The following is a 25908-nucleotide window of genomic DNA, read 5'->3' on the forward strand; positions in this document are numbered from 1 at the left end:
CAGCGACAAAGTATTATAAATAAATATAAATATTTACGTGTACGTGTGCATTACGACTATAAACATTCCGTGCAGTCGTGTGGATTAATGGCACTAATTGGAAGAGGGAGGAGAAGTGTTTGCTCCTTATCTACTAAAGTGGGTCAATTCCGCGCATCCTCAAGGTACCTCAGGGCAGAGAGGAACATGCTTTTCAAAAGCAGGGCTGTCCTGCCTATATCATCCTGTCTGGCGATGCCAGGTAAATCCATTTTATCAACCAACCCCTTTATGGATGGATGAACAGCTGGGTTGGACTGTGGACAGACTGGTGCCACTAGGATTCGAAACCTATGCCATGCGTCACGGTCCAGCCTAAATTCCTTTTAAGGTTGAAGCCAACCCATTCAAAACCACATTGAATTCTCATGAGTCTACCATTGAAGTTGTTGAAATACAGTTTTACACTGTCTTAAGGTTATGATCTTTTAGGTACTATTCTGCTATGGCATATACATTGCTCCTGTCACACTGACAATAGAGTAGATCACCACTATCATTAAATTCTAAGAAAACGAAATATCGCATTAATATTACTACATACAAGAAGACTACTATGACAGCCCATTTTCTAAAATATAGTAAACATGCCAGTACAAATAATGTACGGCGGACATGTTTGTAGTGTCTTTTTTTTTAACGAAGTGCCCTATATCTGGCTGTGAAAGTTAACGTCTAATACAAGCTGTGATCCTTTGCCATCTAGTTCGAAGGAAAATGTTGGTTGAAAGACCAAGGAGTGTGGCGGGGTGGATCAAAATGATGCAGGAAGGCGTGTTTACAGCCCCGGCCTCTCCTCTGCTGACACCCAGAAGACATCACCAGGAATTGGAGAGCTGTTAACCCATTGCTACGGAGGAGCTGCTGTCTCCTGTAACGCAAAACTTTTAAAAGAATTGAGAACCAGTAACCAGTTGGGAGACGTTACCAGGATACCAAGTGCCACCAAGAGGGTTTTAAGACCGTCCACGTAAACATCACCTCTTGAGGTGTCTTCTGACCTTAGACTACCGTCTGCTTGCCACCGGCCACAGGTAACTCAACAGCAACAGTAAATCCAGTAAACAGAAGGTAATTCAGGCGAAACAGTAAGAGTAACAGCACCTGGTAACTAAGAATCAACAGTAAGACTAACAACAACAGGAAACAGAACCAACAATGAATTTATCAACAGATATATTTATTTATTTTATTTATTTTGCTTTGTCGCTGTCTCCCGCGTTTGCGAGGTAGCGCAAGGAAACAGATATATATATTCATCTACATATTATCCCTGGGGATAGGGGAGAAAGAATACTTCCCACGTATTCCCTGCGTGTCGTAGAAGGCGACTAAAAGGGGAGGGAGCGGGGGGCTGGAAATCCTCCCCTCCTTGTATTTCAACTTTCTAAAATGGGAACCAGGAGTCACGCGGGGAGTGCTCATCCTCCTCGTAGGCTCAGACTGGGGTGTCTAAATGTGTGTGGATGTAACCAAGATGTGAAAAAAGGAGAGATAGGTAGTATGTTTGAGGAAAGGAACCTGGATGTGTTTTGGGTCTGGTGAAACGAAGCTCAAGAGTAAAGGGAGGAGTGGTTTGGAAATGTCTTGGGATTAAAGTCAGGGGTTAGTGAGAGGACAAGAGCAAGGGAAGGAATAGCGCTACTCCTGGAACAGGAGTTGTGGGAGTATGTGATAGAATGTAAGAAAGTAAATTCTAGATTAATATGGGTAAAACTGAAAGCTGATGGAGAGAGATGGGTGATTATTGGTGCATATGCACCTGGGCATGAGAAGAAAGATCATGAGAGGCAAGTGTTTGGGGAGCAGCTGAATGAGTGTGTTAGTGGTTTTGATGCACAAGACCGGGTTATAGTGATGGGTGATTTGAATGCAAAGGTGAGTAATGTGGCAAGTGAGGGAAAATTGGTATACATGGGGTGTTCAATGTTGTAAATGGAAATGGTGAAGAGCTTGTAGATTTATGTGTTGAAAAAGACTGGTGATTAGGAATACCTGGTTTAAAAAGCGAGATAAACATAAGTATACGTATGTAAGTAGGAGAGATGGCCAGAGAGCGTTTTCTGGATTACGTGTTAATTGACAGACGCGCGAAAGAGAGACTTTTAGATGTTAATGTGCTGAGAGGTGCAAATGGAGGGATGTCTGATCATTATCTTGTGGAGGCGAAGGTGAAGATTTGTATGGGTTTTCAGAAAAGAAGAGAGAATGTTGGGGTGAAGAGGGTGGTGAGAGTAAGTGAGCTTGGAAGGAGACTGTGTGAGGAAGTACCAGGAGAGACTGAGTACAGAATGGAAAAAGGTGAGAACAATGGAAGTAAGGGGAGTGGGGGTGGAATGGGATGTATTTAGGGAAGCAGTGATGGCTTGCGCAAAAGATGCTTGTGGCATGAGAAGCGTGGGAGGTGGGTTGATTAGAAAGGGTAGTGAGTGGTGGGATGAAGAACTAAGATTATTAGTGAAAGAGAAGAGAGAGGCATTTGGACGATTTTTGCAGGGAAAAAATGCAAATGAGTGGGAGATGTATAAAAGAAAGAGACAGGAGGTCAAGACAGGAGGTCAAGAGAAAGGTGCAAGTGGTGAAAAAGAGGGCAAATGAGAGTTGGGGTGAGAGAGTATCATTAAATTTTAGGGAGAATAAAAATATGTTCTGGAAGGAAGTAAATAAAGTGCGTAAGACAAGGGAGCAAATGGGAACTTCAGTGAAGGGGGCTAATGGGGAGGTGATAACAAGTAGTGGTGATGTGAGAAGGAGATGGAGTGAGTATTTTGAAGGTTTGTTGAATGTGTTTGATGATAGAGTGGCAGATATAGGGTGTTTTAGTCGAGGTGGTGTGCAAAGTGAGAGGGTTAGGGAAAATGATTTGGTAAACAGAGAAGAGGTAGTAAAAGCTTTGCGGAAGATGGAAGCCGGCAAGGCAGCAGGTTTGGATGGTATTGCAGTGGAATTTATTAAAAAAGGGCGTGACTGTATTGTTGACTGGTTGATAAGGTTATTTAATGTATGTATGATTCATGGTGAGGTGCCTGAGGATTGGCGGAATGCGTGCATAGTGCCATTGTACAAAGGCAAAGGGGATAAGAGTGAGTGCTCAAATTACAGAGGTATAAGTTTGTTGAGTATTCCTGGTAAATTATATGGGAGGGTATTGATTGAGAGGGTGAAGGCATGTACAGATCATCAGATTGGGGAAGAGCAGTGTGGTTCAGAAGTGGTAGAGGATGTGTGGATCAGGTGTTTGCTTTGAAGAATGTATGATAAATACTTAGAAAAGCAAATGGATTTGTATGTAGCACTAATGGATCTGGAGAAGGCATATGATAGAGTTGATAGAGATGCTCCGTGGAAGGTACTAAGAATATATGGTGTGGGAGGCAAGTTGTTAGAAGCAGTGAAAAGTTTTTATCGAGGATGTAAGGCATGTGTACGTGTAGGAAGAGAGGAAAGTGATTGGTTTTCAGTGAATGTAGGTTTGCGGCAGGGGTGTGTGATGTCTCCATGGTTGTTTAATTTGTTTATGGATGGGGTTGTTAGGGAGGTGAATGCAAGAGTTTTGGAAAGAGGGGCAAGTATGCAGTCTGTTGGGGATGAGAGAGCTTGGGAAGTGAGTCAGTTGTTGTTCGCTGATGATACAGCACTGGTGGCTGATTCAGGTGAGAAACTGCAGAAGCTGGTGACTGAGTTTGGTAAAGTGTGTGAAAGAAGAAAGTTAAGAGTAAATGTGAATAAGAGCAAGGTTATTAGGTACAGTAGGGTTGAGGGTCAAGTCAATTGGGAGGTAAGTTTGAATGGAGAAAAACTGGAGGAAGTAAAGTGTTTTAGATATCTGGGAGTGGATCTGGCAGCGGATGGAACTATGAAAGCGGAAGTAAATCATAGGGTGGGGGAGGGGGCGAAAATTCTGGGAGCCTTGAAGAATGTGTGGAAGTCGAGAACATTATCTCGGAAAGCAAAAATGGCTATGTTTGAAGGAATAGTGGTTCCAACAATGTTGTATGGCTGCGAGGCGTGGGCTATGGATAGAGTTGTGCGCAGAAGGGTGGATGTGCTGGAAATGAGATGTTTGAGGACAATATGTGGTGTGAGGTGGTTTGATTGAGTAAGTAATGTAATGGTAAGAGAGATGTGTGGAAATAAAAAGAGCGTGGTTGAGAGAGCAGAGGAGGGAGTTTTGAAATGGTTTGGTCACATCGAGAGAATGAGTGAGGAAAGATTGACCAAAAGGATATATGTGTCGGAGGTGGAGGGAACGAGGGGAAGTGGGAGACCAAACTGGAGGTGGAAAGATGGAGTGAAAAAGATTTTGAGTGATCGAGGCCTGAACATGCAGGAGGGTGAAAGGCGGGCAAGGAAGAGAGTGAATTGGATCGATGTGGTATACCGGGGTCGACGTGCTGTCAATGGATTGAATCAGGGCATGTGAAGCGTCTGGGGTAAACCATGGAAAGTTGTGTGGGGCCTGGATGTGGAAAGGGAGCTGTGGTTTCGGGCATTATTGCATGACAGCTAGAGACTGAGTGTGAACGAATGAGGCCTTTGTTGTCTTTTCCTAGCGCTACCCCGCATACACGAGGGGGGAGAGGGATGGTATTCCATGTGTGGCGAGGTGGCGATGGGAATGAATAAAGGCAGTGTGAATTGTGTGCATGTGTATATATGTATGTGTCTGTGTGTGTATATATATGTGTACATTGAGATGTATGGGTATGTATATTTGCGTGTGTGGACGTGTATGTATATACATGTGTATGGGGGTGGGTTGGGCCATTTCTTTCATCTGTTTCCTTGCGCTACCTCGCAAACGCGGGAGACAGCGACAAAGCAATATGAATAAATGATATATATATATATATATATATATATATATATATATATATATATATATATATGGGATAGGGGAGAAAGAATACTTCCCACGTATTCCCTGCGTGTCGTAGAAGGCGACTAAAAGGGGAGGGAGCGGGGGGGCTGGAAATCCTCCCATCTTTTTTTTTTTTTGTTTTTTTCCAAAAGAAGGAACAGAGAAGGGGGCCAGGTGAGGATATTCCCTCAGAGGCTCAGTCCTCTGTTGTTAACGCTACCTTGCTAACGCGGGAAATGGCGAATAGTTTGAAAGATATATATATATATATATATATATATATATATATATATATATATATATATATATATATATATATATATATATATATATCTTTCGTACTATTCGCCATTTCCCGCATTAGCAAGATAGCGTTAAGAACAGAGGACTGGGCCTTTGAGGGAATATCCTCACCTGGCTCACTTCTCTGTTCCTTCTTTTGGAAAATTAAAAAAAAAAAGTATGATCAAGTTGCAGTGCAATGTCATAGGTTTTTATATATATCTATTTCAAAAATCTATGAGCACTGTAAAGTGCAATGTTAAATCTCATTCTATCATCTGTTGTGACAGAAGAACACACCAACAGGTTTCTAGAACACTAGGTACAGAAGAACACACCAATAGGTGTCTAGAACACTAGGTACAGAAGAACACACCAACAGGTGGCTAGAACACTAGGTACAGAACACACCAACAATTGTCTAGAACACTAGGTACAGAAGAACACACCAACATGTGTCTAGAACACTAGGTACAGAAGAACACACCAACAGGTTTCTAGAACACTAGGTACAGAAGAACACACCAACAGGTGTCTAGAACACTAGGTACAGCAAAACACACCAACAGTGTCTAGAACACTAGGTACAGAAGAACACACCAACATGTGTCTAGAACACTAGGTACAGAAGAACACACCAACAGGTTTCTAGAACACTAGGTACAGAAGAACACACCAACAGGTGTCTAGAACACTAGGTACAGAAGAACACACCAACAGGTGTCTAGAACACTAGGTATAGAAGAACACTCCAACAGGTGTCTAGAACACAAGGTACAGAAGAACACACCAACAGGTGTCTAGAACACTAGGTACAGAAGAACACACCAACAGGTGTCTAGAACACTAGGTACAGAAGAACACACCAACAGGTGTCTAGAACACTAGGTACAGAAGAACACACCAACAGGTGTCTAGAACACTAGGTACAAAAGAACAACACCAACAGGTGTCTAGAACACTAGGTACAGAAGAACACACCAACAGTGTCCTAGAACACTAGGTACAGAACACACCCAACAGGTGTCTAGAACACTAGGTACAGAACACACCAACAGGTGTCTAGAACACAAGGTACAGAAGAACACACCAAACAGGTGGTCTAAACACTAGGGTACAGAACACACCAACAGGTGTCTAGAACACTAGGTACAGAACACCACCAACAGGTGTCCCTAGAACACAAGGTACAGAAGAACACACCAACAGGTGTCCTAGAACACTAGTACAGAAGAACACACCAACAGGTGTCTAGAACACTAGGTACAGAAGAACACACCAACAGGTGTCTAGAACACTAGGTACAGAAGAACACACCAACAGGTGTCTAGAACACTAGGTACAGAAGAACACACCAACAGGTGTCTAGAACACAAGGTACAGAAGAACACACCAACAGGTGTCTAGAACACTAGGTACAAGTTTGAGCCGGGACTAACCTTATGTGGATAGGCTAAGTGCCAAGTGACATTGAAAGATGAACCTTGTAGTAGCGTGGTCCTGATGTCTCCTGGAAATAAAAAAAAGAAAAAAGGCATTAACAAAATAACCTGCCATTTATGATAATACAAAGAAGAATTCTGTCTTCCATTTTTCTTAAAATTAAAAGACATGAATCATTGTCTCCCTGACAATGGGGGGGAAAATGCATGAACAAAATCATCTGCAATTTTACCAGTACATCAAGACGATTTCCGTATTCAATTATTGTCTCGTACGATCATAAATTATAAATATAAATGTAGCCTTGTAGAGTGGCACTCCTCTTACCCAGGTGGCACCACCCACTCATGTGGACTGCTGTCATTCTGTCCACGAACGTACACTCTCAAACTGGTGTGTGTATGTGTGTGTGTGTGTACATATGGAGTAACATGTGCAAAATTCTCTCACTGTAACACACACACACACACACAAACCTATACAAAAAACACTAATCAAATGGTAGGAAAAAAATAATAATAATTACGACCTGTCCTTGACATTTGTAGGAAGAGATCTGATTAAACTGGCTGGCTCAAGGCCATGTAAAAAGAGAGAGAGAGAGAGAGAGAGAGAGAGAGAGAGAGAGAGAGAGAGAGAGAGAGAGAGAGAGAGAGAGAGAGAGAGAGAGAGAGAGAGAGAGAGAGAGAGAGATAATGGGTCCAGGTGGTGAATATAAGAAATTGGCAACTTTAAATGGTCTCAATATATCCAACAGAAGACCTAGAGAACTGGTGGTTAAGAAGAAATGATGCAAGGGGGGTGAGGGGGAGGGGCTCATGGAGTAGCGAGGTCAAGGTCAGTAATGGGGATGGGCCAGGCGGGGTTCCAATGCTGACAATTATCGTACCCTCACAGGCCGCTTGGCCAACAGTTGCCTGATGGGGACTTTCGTACCGTTGTCATCCCACGATATTCATAGACGAATCTTCAATGATTCATCGCTAATTAAGTTTATCGATCCTGATCTTCTTCAAGATACATGACTGATCCTCTATTTTGTATTAAAATCACACATGACTTCGGCCACGACAGTTAGGCTAAAGAAGGGCTAAATTGGGCACAGGAATTAGAAAAGGCCCACTCACCAGCAGACATTTTGCACCCCAAAGTAGACCAGAATATTGTAGAACAAAAATAAGCTATTTAACCTAAGCAGAAATATAAACCCAAACCTGACATTTACGTTCTAATCTCCCTGGTTCAATAGAACAAAAATAAGCTACTTAACCTAGCCAGAAATATAAACAAACAGACATTTTACGTTCTAATTTCCCCTGGTTCAAAACCCAGAGCTGTGACAATGATATAACCTAACCACAATTTGGGTTTGTGATAATCATGTTTAGGGCGGCCAATGAATATAGGTAGTTGAAGAAAAGGGGGGGAAAATGGCCGTATTAACTGCTGTGTCGTCCTTATGTAGTACTAGCTAAGACAACCTTCAGCCATGCTCGTAACCACAGCTCAGTTTGCCTTCCCGCTCAAGCGATCGCAATCAAAATGGATTTCCTTTTCAGGAACCTTCTACCGTACTTGATGAAGACCTAATACACATTCCATGGGGTCGTTTCAAAGAGAAACACATCGTTTTGGACAATCACATGTTTACCAAATGGCGTCCTAGCTTCGTCTCTTCGATGTATATCAACTGACTGTTATATTTCTCTCTTGTGTCTCCCCTGATGATGTGATTATTACACGAAAGTGCACTTGGGAACTTATCGTGTTTCATTTTCCCCGTGGACTCATAGGAATATATATATATATATATATATATATATATATATATATATATATATATATATATATATATATATATATATATGTAGTTTAGCTTCCTTTGAACTCTAGGGTATGCTAAATCTTACGTAAACATATTTGTAGAGAAATCAAATCCCCTGCCTTCCTTTATGAGATCCATTAATACAGTAACTTACATTAACTCTTGAACTTTCAGAAGACTTAGCATATTTTTAGCATTCCGTCAGTATGTTGATGTTCTATGGTAATATGGCAGCTGTTGGTGTCACAAACTAGAGCACGTCTTCTTTAGCTTGACCCTATGTAAACATGACCAATCCTCAGTCGACGAATTAGGTTCAAAATTGTGATTCGAAGTGAGAGAGGAACGCCATACTTGAGCCTGTTTTTTTTTCTTCTTCATCCCTCTGTCGTTTGCCAATTCTTTTGGCTTCCCCAAGTCCCAATCTGATATCTTAACATACATCCAATTTATTCATGTACTAAACTTATATAATCATTGTGTAGCAGTCAAATAGGCAGCTGTCATTTGCCTAAAAAAATATATATGTATATATACACAATTTACACGACCAAAAGTAAGAAAAATAATTAGAAAATAAAATATGGAGAGGCAAAATAGACCAGAAAATACGTTGGACTAACCCATATATTGTCTAGCGTTGTACCCAATTCCCACAACACTTATATAATACCCCAGGACTAACCAATATGTTATTTAATGTTGTGAGGAGTAGGGTCCAGTTCCCACAACACTCATCATTCCAAGTTTGAAAAGTTTGGGGTCTGTCTTGCCATAGTGGCTGACAAAGAGGAACATAACCCAAAGTAGAGTGGTAGGAGGAAGAGGGCGAGTGTTACAGCTGTTATCAAAGCTAACCCCCCACCTATATCACACTGGTACAGAGACACACTTCCTACATCACTACCCCAACGGTTCAAAATATTCCTAAAGATACAGTGGGCGTGTAGGAGGAGACCCAGGAATAGTGGTTGATTAACTTATCTGCCGTAAGATGGCGCCATCTAGCTACCCCCCAAGCGTCGGTCGGTCGGCCTTTCGTAGCATGAAGATCTGAAAGTCATGATACCTTCACCTCACAGGGCGGTGGGTTGTAGAGAAAATGCTGTCGACCCTGGCCAAAAAAAACCCCCACCTCCCCCTGGCTGGTGCGGGACTCGGAAATGAGACAGTTTCCTTCATAATGAGAAAACTGGGTCATACAAAGGTGACCTTTGAGTTATGTTGCCGACAAGAGTCTATAAGTTGTAATGTTCGCATGCCTATATATATATATATATATATATATATATATATATATATATATATATATATATATATTTATTATCTATTTTGCTTTGTCGCTGTCTCCCGCGTTTGCGAGGTAGCGCAAGGAAACAGTCGAAAGAAATGGCCCAACCCACCCCCATACACATGTATATACATACACGTCCACACACGCAAATATACATACCTATACATCTCAATGTACACATATATATATACACACACAGACATATACATATATACACAAGTACATAATTCATACAAATTATGCTAATAGCGTATATACGCTCAATCCTTTTTTGGCACAACTGCGTACTGGGAGTAGACCATTATCACACCACAGTTTCCACGACTTCGACGATTTACATTACGCAATGAGCAAACGTTAATATTAGACAAAAATTAAGTTAATAACATACCAAAATACGAGGAGAATAGATACAAACAATATATACGAACACCTTCCAGGAACAAAAGGTTCAATAAATGAAATATTACCTGGACACTCGTCACGTTCATAACAGTAAAATGAAAACGAGATTCGATTCAATTTCAATATTCTGTTTCTTGATGGAGGAACAGGATCCTAATGCTGTCACTAGGTATCTGGAAAATGGATTTTTTTTTTATACCTTCTTGGCCGCTCGAGGCGTGTGTGTGTGTGTGTGTGTGTGTGTGTGTTTCAGGCAAATTCTCCATCTTACCCTCAATGTCACTTCATTTCCACACACACCGGCGTAGAATATGGTCTGGAGATATATATATATATATATATATATATATATATATATATATATATATATATATATATATATATATATATATATTTCTTTTCTCTTTCCTTTCAAACTATTGGCCATTTCCCGCGTTAGCGAGGTAGCGTTAAGAACAGAGGACTGGGCCTTTGAGGGAATATCCTCACCTGGCCCCCTTCTCTGTTCCTTCTTTTGGAAAATTAAAAAAAAAAATAATGAGAGGGGAGGATTTCCAGCCCCCCGCTCCCTTCCCTTTTAGTCGCCTTCTACGACACGCAGGGAATACGTGGGAAGTATTCTTTCTCCCCTATCCCCAGGGATAATATATATATATATATATATATATATATATATATATATATATATATATATATATTATTAGCTCGTCGTCCGTGTGTGTTAACTGTGTCACATTTAAAATTCTGTAACTGTTGGGTTATTGTGTGAACCGAAATTTGGCAAGAACGAACAACACTGGGTGATGATGCCTTTTCAACAAAAGCCTTGTATCGACAATGGTGTGTGTGTGTGTGTGTGTGTGTGTGTGTGTGTGTGTGTGTGAACCTCTCGTTAATTCACTCGTTTTGTGCCCCAGTGGACAAGTAACTAACGAGTCAGTCTCATGGAAAACGAAATAATGTCACTACTTTTCCTTAAATTATCAAATGACTGTACAAGATGAACCTCGAATGATGATCTTAAACTGTGTCTGTAGCCAATCATAGATGAGATCTTTTTGAGTCTGGGTACAATGGCCATTGACCGGGAGAGCGAATGCGGGCGGCCCTTCCTTCCTTTGTTCCCGGCGCTACCACACTAATGCAAGAAACGGCGACCAAGTACTGGTAGGGTAGGGGCGGGGGGGAATATCATAAGCGTATATATATATATATATATATATATATATATATATATATATATATATATATATATATATATAGAGAGAGAGAGAGAGAGAGAGAGAGAGAGAGAGAGAGAGAGAGAGAGAGAGAGAGAGAGAGTAAAGATGAGGAAGTATAGAAGTAAGTAGAAACAAGTATAGAAGAAAGAAGGTTTCCAGGAAGGCATGGCGATGGGGGACGCGTCGCCACAAGGCACCACCACCACCAGCAGGAGGAGCAGCTTCCCTTCCTCCGTCAGGAGAAAGAAAATGCGGTGTGTGGCGCGTCACCCTCCCTCCCACACAACCCAGATTACATTTTCTTTCACCTGCATCCATCCACGTCATGGGGGAGGGGGCTAGTATTACCCATTAAACACAGTGTGACATTCATATTTTTCAAAGAACATTGCGTTTCTTCCACGTACAAGTTGTCTCAAATGACATTTTAAAGACATTTAAAGTCTTCGTTTTCGAAAGAGCCAACGACGGCTCAAGTGGCGAGCACCTCACGAAGAATTGATGGAACGAATGGACGTTCGTAAGGCGTTCGAGCGAGGGGGAAACGACGCTCAAACTAGACATGGGAAACTTGGTCATGCTCGTAAAAAGGAAAAGAAAAAAAAAAGATATTGAGGAATATCTGTTTATATAGATCCAAAATGCGAATTTGAAATAATGGGAAAATGGATCGTACGCATCGTATAATTGAAAATGATATTTTTTGATATTTTTTTCTAGATATTTTGGCTTCTCTAGATATTTTGCCTTCAATTACCTATCATAGTATGGGGGAAAAAGGGGTTGTTAAGCAATACTGTTGCAACAACTTGCAACTGAGCGAGTCCTTGAATAGGGGATCTGTCAGTATTTTGCTCCCTGACATAATAAGACTTGGGTCAGTTTTGCTTTTAATGAGACTTGGATCAATTTTGTTCAAGAGAGAACTGAAAAAAAAAAAAGAAAATGAGGGTTGGGGGGCCCCCGGCCACCTCCACATTGCATATGTTCACAGAAACCGGGGTTCGATCCGCTGTATAACACATGTCGTTGGCTTGAGAACTGAACGAACACGACCTTTTGCGAAAAGCACTTCAGAAACCAGTCTTGAGCAGCGGGTTACGGTAAATGTGACGCCAGATCAAAGATGACATAGTTCAACACTTCTTCCTGGAAGAAGTGTGTACTGGACCCACATGAAATAAAGCTCACGCTTATAGTTATTCAAAAATTTTGGAGGGAAATGGAAATAGAGGGAGGGAATTTGGAAATAAATACGCCGGAAAGAAAAGGGTTGAAAGACCAGAAATACCCGTTACGGCGAAGCTGTGGCAAGATATTACCACAGGGAACCATAGTCAGTAAACACACACGAATGATAACTAGGATACGACCAGTCTGGTGGAGATCTACCAGCTACTTCATACTAGGATACGACCAGTCTGGTGGAGATCTACCAGCTACTTCATACTAGGATACGACCAGTTTTGTTCTACCAGCTATTCAGACTAGGATACAACCAGTTTTGTGTAGATCTACCAGCTACTTCATACTAGGATACGACCAGTTTTGTTCTACCAGCTATTCAGACTAGGATATGACCAGTTGTGTGGAGATCTACCAACTACTTCATACTAGGATACGACCAGTTTTGTGGAGATCTACCAACTATTCATACTAGGATACGACCAGTTTTGTGTAGATCTACCAGCTACTTCATACTAGGATACGACCAGTTTTGTGTAGATCTACCAGCTACTTCATACTAGGATACGACCAGGTCTTGTCCAACCAGCCACTCTGACTATCTCCTCACAGTAACCACCTTCTCTTCCTTAAATCACACCATCTCAAAAGACGGTAGCAATAAACCGGGTCAAAATTAACATAAAGCAAAAAAACGCCATTTCTAACCTTATCCTCCCCTTCCTCTAATTCACTCTTTCCCCGCCATCAGCGCTCCAAAAGGCTACAATCTACTAACCCTCCAGTAACACACTCATGTCTGGCATAACCACATCCCGTGAATGCTAACAAAACACCATGGCGCAGACGTACCGTATGTGTCTGTCTATTTTGGAGTAGACATTTCCACTCATTTTCACTCCATGTTACCAATTCTCGTGTCTCCAAGGCTCGTTCTTGCGACAGATCTCTAGTTAGCTGTCTGCCTACTTCATATCCCCCTTAAATTTGGGTCCGCGACTGGGGAAAAAAAAAAAAAAGCTTCCCATAGTTTTTATGTAGACTAACCACACGAGGATGGGCCGTTGTTTTGCCATTCCTCCCTTACAGCCACGGTGTGGGATTCCCTTCCTCCTCTTTTTTTCATTTTCATCTTTCCCTTCTTCCCATAACCTTCCCATCTCTTAGAATGGAGTCATCACACATCAGACCAGCTCAATATTAATGCTAACTGCATAGTGTGTGTGTGTGTGTGTGTGTGTGTGTGTGTGTGTGTGTATTAATCTTTGTTTACTAGCGAACCAAATGGTCTATAGCTACACACACACACACACACACACACACACACACACACACACTAAACAACAAAATCTACACGAACATGAAAACTTTCAAAACAACATACGCACAACAAGTACATTATTCCTCACAAACACATACACACACGCACACGCGCGCGCAACAACAACAACAACAAAAAAGAGGTCCAACAAAAACACACAAAGAAAGTGGAGTCGGACATAAACAGCTGAGGAGAATGTATTTGACCGGCCTAAATTACGAAGAGCCTTTCACTCCCAGAGAGAGAGAGAGAGAGAAGAGAGAGAGAGAGAGAGAGAGAGAGAGAGAGAGAGAGAGAGAGAGAGAGAGAGAAACTGGACCTTCTAAAAGCCTCATTGTAAACAAGGTTCCTGGATGAATGAAAGTGAATTGTGTATTAATCAATGGTGGAGAAATGAATGAATGAATGAATGAAAGGAGGATAATGAAATGAATAAATGAAGGAAGGTGAATTCAGAAGATATGAATGAGAGTGAACGAAAAAAATGAAGTATATGAAGGTATGTGAATAAAGAAATGAATTAAGGAATGAAGAGTGAAAGAAAACAGGTTATTCTACAATGAATCAATAAACGAATGAACAGAGAACAAGAGAGAGAAAAGTCAAACAGAAGAATGCAGGAATGAATGAATGAAAAGTGATAGAAAATTATCTACACCACACTTACAGACTTACATACCCATTTATGGACTGCGGAAACGATAATTACAATAACTACAGATAACTGGATGATAATGGAGAGGAAAGTGACCATAGAGGAAGAAATGTCTGAAGGTTTTAGTAACGGAACCGATGTGACGTCACCCCCAGGTGGCTGGGAGGAGAGCGCGCACGCACGCACGCGCCAACCGCTCCGTGTTCCATATTTAGCTTCAACTTCCTCCTAACTCCTCCTTCTTCTTCTTGTACTTTCGCCTCGGCTAACACACGTCTTCTAGCATATTCAGGGACACCATAACCCCAAGCCAGGTGGTGGGCGCTGCGCAGATCTGCGCTTCTATTTGGATAGAGGCAGATATGAACAGAGATCAAACTTGAAATTACTGGTCTTTTTCTCTCACTCCCACCAACGCCATCTCTCTCTCAGTCGCTCCTATTCTTGGCTACGAAGACTAATAATTCATGTAATATTCTCGTTACCATTTGGATATATAAAAGTTTATATTAAATAACAGCATTATTGTTTGTACGAAACACAAGCGTCTTAAAAAAACACATCTACGGCACACACACACACACACACACACACAACGAACGCGTCCCTTTAAGCAATATATTTCGTAATCTAATTCATTATCTACGCGAAAACCCACGACACAGTCTACGTAGCATACCTCTGCTACATTATACACAACATATACATCGATATACCGCGGCAATTATACCTTAACTGGTTAATTTCTTCACTAAACGGGTATATGACCCCTTGGGCACAGTGGTACAATACGCCCTAACTATGACCTTGTCTGTGACCCCGACCTGTAAGGACAAGGTCAAAGGGCAAGGTTATCTTATGATACTCATGGGTCGCTACATCTTCCCTCAAGGAGGTTATCTTGTACATATAACCTAGGGTTATCTTGTACATATATCCTGGGGTTATCTTGTACATATATCCTGGGGTTATCTTGTACATATAACCTAGGGTTATCTTGTACATATATCCTGGGGTTATCTTGTACATATATCCTGGGGTTATCTTGTACATATATCCTGGGGTTATCTTGTACATATATCCTGCGGTTATCTTGTACATATATCCTGGGGTTATCTTGTACATATATCCTGGGGTTATCTTGTACATATATCCTGGGGTTATCTTGTACATATATCCTGGGATTATCTTGTACATATATCCTGGGGTTATCTTGTACATATATCCTGGGGTTATCTTGTACATATATCCTGGGGTTATCTTGTACATATATCCTGGGGTTATCTTGTACATATATCCTGGGGTTATCTTGTACATATAACCATGGGTTATCTTGTACATATAACCTGGGGTTATCTTGTACATATAACCTGGGGTTATCTTGTACATATAACCTGGGGTTATCTTGTACATATATCCTGGGGTTATCTTGTACATATATCCTGGGGTTATCTTGTACATATATCCTGGGTTTATCTTGTACATATATCCTGGGGTTATCTTGTACATATATCCTGGGGTTATCTTGTACATATATCCTGGAGTTATCTTGTACATATATCCTGGGGTTATCTTGTACATATATCAAGGAATAATTCACACAGGAACAAATTCATTTATTCATTTACGAGCAATTCTAAATATATCTAAATGGTGTTTGATACCAGTTATCACAGTTTAATCTATTCTTGAGCGTTCTATAGAGTTAATTATAATATATAAGATCAGGATAACGTGACATTATTACTGTTATTAATGCTACTATCATCATACTTATTATCAATTTACGTAACAATAATAATAATAGATAATAATAATTATCATTATAATAATGATAATAATAACAATAAATGATAATAATAATGATAATAATAATAATAAAATAATGATGATAATAATTATAATAATAACAATAAATAATAATTAATAATAATAATATCAATAATAATAATAATAATAATAATAATAATAATAATAATAATAATAATAATAATAATTATCACTATTACCACTGATTGTTATTATCATTATCATTATCATCATTATCATTATTACTATTATTATTATCATTATCCTAAGTACCATTTCACGAGACTCCTACAACCTCCAGGCTGCGCCCCAAACAGTAGCAGGGAAATGATGAACTCTTCAGTGATAAGGTCCTCCACGAGAGTGAACTCTTTGAACTCTTTTCCGTCCATTTACCTTGCTATCGCGGGAAATGGCGAATAGTATGAAATAAAGGATATATATATATATATATATATATATATATATATATATATATATATATATTTTTTTTTTTTTTTTTTTTTTTTTTTCTTTTTCATACTATTCGCCATTTCCCGCATTAGCGAGGTAGCGTTAAGAACAGAGGACTGGGCCTTAGAGGGAATATCCTCACCTGGCCCCCTTCTCTGTTCCTTCTTTTGGAAAAAAAAAACACGTATATATATATATATATATATATATATATATATATATATATATATATATATATATATATATATATACGCTCAAAGTCAACCCAAAATAAACAACATAATAACTACGTATAATTATGAAGTCGGCGATATGTCCACGTATATATATATATATATATATATATATATATACATATATATATATATATATATATATATATATATATATATATATATATATATATCGCCTTTTGCTTCCTCTGCTATTTCCTAATTTTCGGCGGGAGGGCGGCGCCATAACCCCTCCCCCTGTCCAAACTCCAGCCCAGGTCCCGTGATAATTTCAGGAACGCGCACGCACCGCCAAGTATATATATACATTACTCCCGTCTTGAGAATAAGCTGCAAATAATGTTTATACGAACATTACTCAAGCCATGCACGTTACATTAAGTAAAGCTGTCTGGATGATGTTATTTGAGACGTCAGTCAGCTAAATTACAGATCTGTTACAGGAACTGTGTAATCCACGGAGCATTACAGATGGGAAGGATAGTGGGGTCGTTAAAAGGACAGGAACTGGAGGATAGTGTGCGAGGATAGTGGGGGATGGTAATTAGAGAGTGTAGAGGACAGTAGTATGAGGGGATAGTGGGTAAAGTACACTCAGGAACTGGAGCAAAGTAAATTAAGATCGTTGGGGCGTTGCGTACAAGACGAACTACATGTTTACATTCTCAACACTGTAGGTTCCAGTCATGGACAAGAGTTCACATCAAGGCCGGGCCTTAACTGAAATGTAGAGAGGTTGATGAAAGGGAAGAAGAAGAAGAAGAAGAAGAAGAAGAAGAAGAAGAAGAAGAAGAAGAAACATGGGAAAGTATTGACGAACTTTGGAAGAAGTGAAAAACCTGTCTTTTAAAATGTGCTGCCAGGTCATAGTTATTGGGAAAGACATGAGAGGGTACAGAGTTCCAAAGCTTGGGGGTGTAGGGAAAGAAACAGTTATCAAAACGGCCCACCCTTGAATTGCCAATGGCCACACAAAAATCATGTGAGACAGCAGCTTGCCGAGTATTGCGTGGTCGAGCTGGTGGTGTTGGGGGGCACACAAGCAGCCAGTTCTCGGGAGCAAAAACCAAAGTAATACCTATAGAAGAGGGAAAGTGTACCAACATTGTGGTCTAAGGCAAGCTTTCAAGGTTTGGAGTTAGCCTGAGGCAGTTTATAAGTGAAGATAAAGAGCTAGAACCACCCAAAATGTGAGAGCAGTATTCCATACAAGGAATACTGCTTTGCATACACGGAGCAGTTGTTTGGAATAAACGAAATCCCGACATCTAAAAAGGACTCTCAGTTTCTTGGAGGCAGACTTACCTATTCCTGTAATGTGGGGTTTCCATGACTGAGTGGATGTTACAGTCATTAAACAACTAGATTTCGTCCAACCCACTGAAATATCCCGTCCAAGTCTGAGTTTATTGGAGAAGTTGTGTCGAGACGAGACGTGGATCGAGTGAGAGGAGAAGGAACAGGAATGAAGGATGTGGAGGAATGCAGTGTCGACTCGTCAGCGTATGAATGCAACTTGGGTATTTGTGGAAGAATGGAAATCGTTGACAAAAAGGTAAAAAGTTTAGGAGGGAGGGACACCACTGTTGATGGAGTAAGAGGAAGAGGCTGATCTACCAAGAACCATGGATATAGAGCGGCCAGAGAGGACGCTAGATATGAGGGAGCAAAGAGAGGGAGGGAAGTCAAAAGAGGAAGTTAAGAGATTAGACCCCGATGCTACACAATGTCAAAAGCTTTGGACATATGGACTACTACACAAGATTCTCCGAAATCGTAATGGTTGGAGATGGGATGGGATGTACGAACACATCCTTCCAAGAAATGGGAAAAGTTCTGGTTCTTAACCAGCAACGGAATTAGTGAGCAAACACAGGTGCGAGCTCTGACGCCCACTCAGCACACGGGTTTGGATGCCTTTAAGGGCCCATAATCTTCGTCGTGTCCAGAGTGGAAATGCGCCTTTCGGGCAGTGAGGATATTAAGAAATATTGGAGCCAAATGTCGCCTCTCGTTGAGACAAAGTTAGGGCGTCTATGATTACAGTTGGCTGTCTTCTGACCTGCTACCTCTGACCATCGAGTGTGGGTGTCGGGGATGAACACTACAAGTACAGCTGTAGGGTGAGTGGGGTCACCAAATACATTTCTTCTTCTTCATCGAGGGTCATTTGGTCATGCGGGGTCACACGCTGTCGTCACCTGCCACCCAATCAGTGGCAATGTTAATGAGATGACACTTTGTGAAGGCCTCGTTACATGTCTTGTTACATTTCCTTCCGTGAAAATAGGTCAATTACTGCATTCTATATGTATATATATATTTACGGATTTGGGGAGTATGAGAGACTTCGTCTGTTATCTCGACGTGGGATTTTGAGATAAGTGTTTAACGAGGTCGTTCTGAGGTCAATTATGGTACGTGACCTTATGACCTCCATTTGGATGTCCAGTTTAATCCCATCACTTGGTACAAGGGGCCACCATGGGCACTAGTATAGGGTATATAGCGTCAGGGCGCTCTGGTCGAATATGGTAGGTTCCTCGTACAAGTCTCGTATAGACAGTAGGATGACCTGACCCTTTTCACCTGACCCTTAAGGACCGAGGTCAAAAGCCGCCAGGTCATACCACCCAAGGGTCGTAGAGAGATGCTCAGTGGATCAAAACGGCTCCCAGACGACCCCGGGTTCTGGTAGACTTGGACGCAATATGCCATTAACCCAACCTCAGTAGCGCCCCTCCAACCACCACATCAGCCACTGTTCCCACCTACCTCCTCAGCCACTGTTCCCACCTACCTCCTCAGCCACTGTTCCCACCTACCTCCTCAGCCACTGTTCCCACCTGCCTCCCGCTCCCGTGACGTCCACCCCAGCCATGGGTCCCGAGCTTCCCTCCCTCCCTCCTCGCGCCTCCTCCCTCCCTCCCTCCAGCAGAGCGAGGCCAGCCAAGCTACGTCAGGAGGGGTTGGCTGCGCCAGATGCCGCCCGCTTTCACTGCCAGGTGTGGCTGGCCTCGTGGATCTAACCCACCTCAACCCACCTCAACCATGATACTTCCTCCTCCTCCTCCTCCTCTTCCCCCACATCAAGACTCCTCCCTCCTCGACAACACCACCAACACACACACACAGGTCACCTCCCCCAATGGAAGACGCCATGTCTATTGCCCCTATGGAGGTCAAAGACAATGGTTTGCGTTTGGGCTGGAGATCGCGAAGGTCAAGGGTCACTGTGGTGATGTTAGGCTGGGGGGGGGGGGGGGAAGAAGATGCGTTGACCTACACCAAGCCAGGTCATGTTTACTCAGCGTCGGGGGGAAGATGTACACCTCAGTATTGAAGGATCAAAGTCAAATTGTCAGAGAAGCGGAGGTCACCCTTCGTTCTAAGGGTCGGGAGAGACAAGGAGAACTTCCATAAGTGTTATCTCTCACGTATGTTACTCCCAGTGATGTTCCCGATGTTGAACACCGATATGAACATCATGTGATGTTCACGACCTTGAACACCAACATGATTCCCGACGCTGAACACCAACGTGAACATCATCTAATGTTCACGACCTTGAACACCAAGATGAACATCATGTCATCATCTAACATCCCATAACTTCAGCTTCGAACAATGAGTCGACTAAACCACGAAAGGGTCGACTAAATCACGAAAGGGTCGACTAAACCACGAATGGGTCGACTAAACCACGAAAGGGTCGACTAAATCACGAAAGGGTCGACTAAATCACCAAAGGGTCGACTAAATCACGAAATGGTCGACTAAATCACGAAAGGGTCGATATATCACGAAAGGGTCGACTAAATCACGAAGGGGTCGACTAAATCACGAAAGGGTCGACTAAATCACGAAAGGGTCGACTAAATCACGAATGGGTCGACTAAATCACGAATGGGTCGACTAAATCACGAAAGGGTCGACTAAATCACGAATGGGTCGACTAAATCACGAATGGGTCGACTGAATCACGAATGGGTCGACTGAATCACGAAAATTACCTTCACGCTCAGGGGGGTAAATGGCCCAACAGTCATATATAGGTCCGTGAATGACATGGTGCGTGGCGAGCAGGCTAGCCAAACACTCACTCACCACCAGGCCAGACCCCACCACAGCTCTGTACAGGGGCTGATGCCTCGCCAACTTTGGGGAGGGGACTGGCTCAGCGAGCCCCACACGCGAGCTTGGGGCTGGCGTGACTCAACACACACACACACACACACACACGGTATATAATCAGACGATAAATTCTGTGGCCTTCAGCGACCTCCCTTCCCATGATCAGTATTTTGTTTCTATTATACAGAGGAGTATGATTGATTCAAAGACTCAGGGTGATAGACAGAGAGGTCGACTGATAAGTATAAGGACTTCAAAGGTATTCTATCTGCCAAAGCCTAAGCCTTAGGATTCAATAGCCTATTATCTATGACTTCAAAGGAATTATATCAGCCAAAGCCTAAGCCTTAGGATTCAATAGCCTATTATCTATGACTTCAAAGGAATTATATCAACCAAAGCCTAAGCCTTCAGATTCAATAGCTTATTATCTATGACTTCAAAGGAATTATATCAGCCAAAGTCTAAGCCTTCAGATTCAATACCCTATTATCTATATCTTCAAAGGAATTATATCAGCCAAAGCCTAAGCCTTCAGATTCAATAGCCTATCTAATAGCCACGTCAACAGCTATAGGCCATCAGCTGTGTATAATAATTTTCTAGATACAAAACTATTAAAAAAATGAACTATCAAAATTATTCATATATTTTCATAAAGTTAAAAGAATGGATTCTGAATATTCTAAAGTATTTGTATGGACAACAATGGGTTCTGAATATTCTAAAGTATTTGTATTGACAATCAAAATCCATTCAAAATAAAGTATACCTAAATGTCAATTAACTTCAGGAAACCACGAAAATCAAAAGAGTCTGTCTGACCCCCAGTACAACTGAATGTAAGGGAGGAAGGGGAAGGACGGGGTTGAAAATATTCTTCTAGATACTGAGAAAACCACACATAGATATATTCCCACAACAATGGCCCACTATTATTGGCACCTGACGCCTCACACAGTGAGGGCTGGTCTCGTACCATTAACCCCACCCGAGAGGGCTGGTCTCGTCCCATTAACCCACCCATGAGGGCTGGTCTCGTCCCATTAACCCACCCATGAGGGCTGGTCTCGTCCCATTAACCCACCCATGAGGGCTGGTCTCGTCCCATTAACCCACCCATGAGGGCTGGTCTCGTCCCATTAACCCACCCATGAGTCAATGTTGTGTGTGTCCTTGCCTGAACCGTTTCTGTTTGGGCGTTTGGAGAAACACACTCAGTCACCCTGTCTGCTCTCATTCTCCGGCAAGGTCGGTGGATCCTCTGTCTCCCATCCTGTCTTTATCTATCGCCAAGACAGACACACACACTCTCGTCTGTGGGGAGGTTGGGGGGGGGGGGTTTCATATGCCTTGTGCGTGGGTTGGAGGAGATCGAGCAGCGACCCAGCAGGCCACTACAGCCCCGCCTTTGCTTCAGTGACTTATCGAATCAGTTCGCTCCTACAGAACGCCAACATGAGCTGGGGGGAAAAACTGCCAGAATATATACTTGGTGTTGTGACGACTTACCAATGGAAGCCATTCTTGAATCTTCCCTCACCACTGGATGGGGTGGGTTAAATCCGTCTACGGCTCGCAAAGTTCCGCCAAGAACCGGAGTATATATATGTATTTTGATTTCAGAATACATATTCCAGCAGTGAACATGGGGGTCTGCAGTAGGCTGGCCATCTCAAAGAGCCCTCACCTTCACTCCTGACCACAACACAGCCCAGGCCACTACCGGAGTTGAATCAGACAGCGTCTATATATTTCTGCTGAATCTCTGCTTTGATTTCATCTTCGACGATTTCCTCTCTTGTCGACCCCAACCAGATCCCTTTACAGCCAGGCCTCGTACTACAGCCTACCAGATAATCCTTCTAGAGTCGTACGAGGCGTTTAAGTGGTCCCCACACCAGCGTTAAGAACACGGGCAAAGATCCAGACGCAGACAGACAAGAGACGCAGGAGGAAGACCCCACGACCCCCTCTCTCCTCCCTTCCTCAGCACAGACACGGGCGACGCATCTATGTCCAGGGCTGACTGTACGCAAGACATTACCCGTCTCCCTTGACGCACTTCTGTCATCAAGTCTGGAATTACCTACCTGGTTTTCACCACTGGTTCATTACAGGTGCTGACCCCTCGCCTCTCGTGGCCAAGTAATGACACAGTCGCATGTAAATGACCTCTCAAAGGGCTACTCACGTATTGAACAGTTACGAAACCCTTTCGTTCAACGCCCGAGGCCCTAAGATAAGCCCGGTCTTGTGTTACTACATCAGAAGCCGCCAGGGACGCGAGACGACTCATCATCAAAACCGGCCGGAGGAACAGGTGGTCTGGAGAGAGAGAGAGAGAGAGAGAGAGAGAGAGAGAGAGAGAGACCTACCTGGGCCAGGGAAGGGAACGTGAGAGGACACAGACAAAAAGAGAGTATGGAGGGGAGGTGTCGAGGAGAAAAGTGAAGCGGTAATAAAAATTGAAAAATATATAAAACCCTGGCCACAGTGGCCATCTTAAAATCCTGGGGAGCGGGAGGGTGGGAGGAGGTCACTTGTTGCACAGCTGGCCCCGCCCCGGGGTCACCACATCTGCCCCGCCCCGGGGTCACCACATCTGCCCCCGCCCCGGGGTCACCACATCTGCCCCCGCCCCGGGGTCACCACATCTGCCCCGCCCCGGGGTCACCACATCTGCCCCCGCCCCGGGGTCACCACATCTGCCCCGCCCCGGGGTCACCACATCTGCCCCGCCCCGGGGTCACCACATCTGCCCCGCCCCGGGGTCACCACATCTGCCCCGCCCCGGGGTCACCACATCTACCCCGCCCCGGGGTCACCACATCTGCCCCGCCCCGGGGTCACCACATCTGCCCCCGCCCCGGGGTCATCACATCTGCCCCCCGCCCCAAGGTCACCACATCTGGCCCCGCCCCGGGGTCATCACATCTGCCCCCGCCCCGGGGTCACCACATCTGCCCCGCCCCGGGGTCACCACATCTGCCCCCCGCCCCGGGGTCACCACATCTGCCCCGCCCCGGGGTCACCACATCTGCCCCGCCCCGGGGTCACCTCCACCACCACTCCAGCTGCTGCCAGAAACAGTCACCAGGACCCGGGCATGACACAGACCACACCCACACACACCCAGGACCCGGGCATGACACAGACCACACCCACACACACCCAGGACCCGGGCATGACACAGACCACACCCACACACACCCAGGACCCGGGCATGACACAGACCACACCCACACACACCCAGGACCCGGGCATGACACAGACCACACCCACACACACCCAGGATCCGGGCATGACACAGACCACACCCACACACGGGAACACCCAGGACCCGGGCATGACACAGACCACACCCACACACACCCAGGACCCGGGCATGACACAGACAGACAGACATAGACAGACGTCTATGTCCCAGCTTCTCCACCAGTGTGCCCCGTGTTGAACCCCAGGTGAAGCACGGGGTCTGCTGGGACCCCCAGGAGAAGCATGGGGTCTGCTGGGACCCCCAGGTGAAGCATGGGGTCTGCTGGGACCCCCAGGTGAAGCACGGGGTCTGCTGGGACCCCAGGTGAAGCATGGGGTCTGCTGGGACCCCCAGGTGAAGCACGGGGTCTGCTGGGACCCCCAGGTGAAGCACGGGTCTGCTGGGAAGGTTGAGGGAGAAGGAGACCAACGCAACCCAGCTACGGAAAGGAGCGCAGTCGTTCGCCTCAGCGGGCATGATCGCAGAGCTTGCGACAACGCTGTGCGTCATGCGTCGCTGTGCGCCATGCGTCGCTGTGCGTCATGCATCGCTGTGCGTCAGTCGTCGCTGTGCGTCATGCGTCGCTGTGCGCCATGCGTCGCTGTGCGTCAAGCGTCGCTGTGCACCATGCGTCGCTGTGCGTCAAGCGTCGCTGTGCGTCAGTCGTCGCTGTGCGTCAAGCGTCGCTGCGCGTCAAGCGTCGCTGTGCGTCATGCGTCGCGAACAGAACGGCGGGGCACAAGGACGCAACCCGCTCTTTACCCTCTCCTCGACCGTGGCGACCTTCCTTCCTTCCTTCCTTCCTCTGCATTCTCACTTCCTTCATCTTTTTTTCTTTCCTTTTTTCTCCTCTCCCTCCACAGCTGCATGAACACGGGCCTCCATGCATAACACGGGCCATGCCAGGCTGAATGACCCAGACCCGATGGTCCGCGCACACACACACACACACACAGACCGTCTGTCCGTGGCTTAACATTATCTTTCTCCGCTTGTGGTCAACTAGGGGAGGTAGTTTTGCATGACCAATTCGGGTCAGGGGGCGAAGGCCCTGTGTCGCCCCCCCCCCCGAAATACAATGTTACACCACCACACCCCCCAAACTCACTCACCCATCTCTCCCTCCCTCTCTCTCATCTCTCCCTCCCTCTCTCCCATCTCTCCCTCCCTCTCTCCCATCTCTCCCTCCCTCTCTCCCATCTCTCCCTCCCTCTCCCTCCCTCTCTCCCATCTCTCCCTCCCTCTCTCCCATCTCTCCCTCCCTCTCTCCCATCTCTCCCTCCCTCTCTCCCATCTCTCCCTCCCTCTCTCCCATCTCTCCCTCCCTCTCTCCCATCTCTCCCTCCCTCTCTCCCATCTCTCCCTCCCTCTCTCCCATCTCTCCCTCCCTCTCTCCCATCTCTCCCTCCCTCTCTCCCATCTCTCCCTCCCTCTCTCCCATCTCTCCCTCCCTCTCTCTCATCTCTCCCTCCCTCTCTCCCATCTCT

General features: G+C 44.2%; 1 protein-coding gene across 5 annotated transcripts in view; it reads right to left on the minus strand.

Annotated features, from left to right (window-relative positions):
- LOC139749401 (uncharacterized) overlaps positions 1 to 25908 on the minus strand; it is a 370273-nt gene that overhangs the window by 119946 nt on the left and 224419 nt on the right. Inside the window, exon 3 of one of the 5 annotated variants that reach the window (XM_071663211.1) lies at positions 6622 to 6692. The exons of the other annotated variants lie outside the window; for them this stretch is intronic. Within the exon in view, the coding sequence (XP_071519312.1) occupies positions 6622 to 6692 (71 nt within the window). The remainder of the gene's footprint in view (positions 1 to 6621; positions 6693 to 25908) is intronic. 5 annotated transcript variants of the gene reach the window in all.

Source organism: Panulirus ornatus, chromosome 7 (assembly GCF_036320965.1).
Source record: "Panulirus ornatus isolate Po-2019 chromosome 7, ASM3632096v1, whole genome shotgun sequence".
In the NCBI taxonomy this organism is placed as follows: domain Eukaryota; kingdom Metazoa; phylum Arthropoda; class Malacostraca; order Decapoda; family Palinuridae; genus Panulirus; species Panulirus ornatus.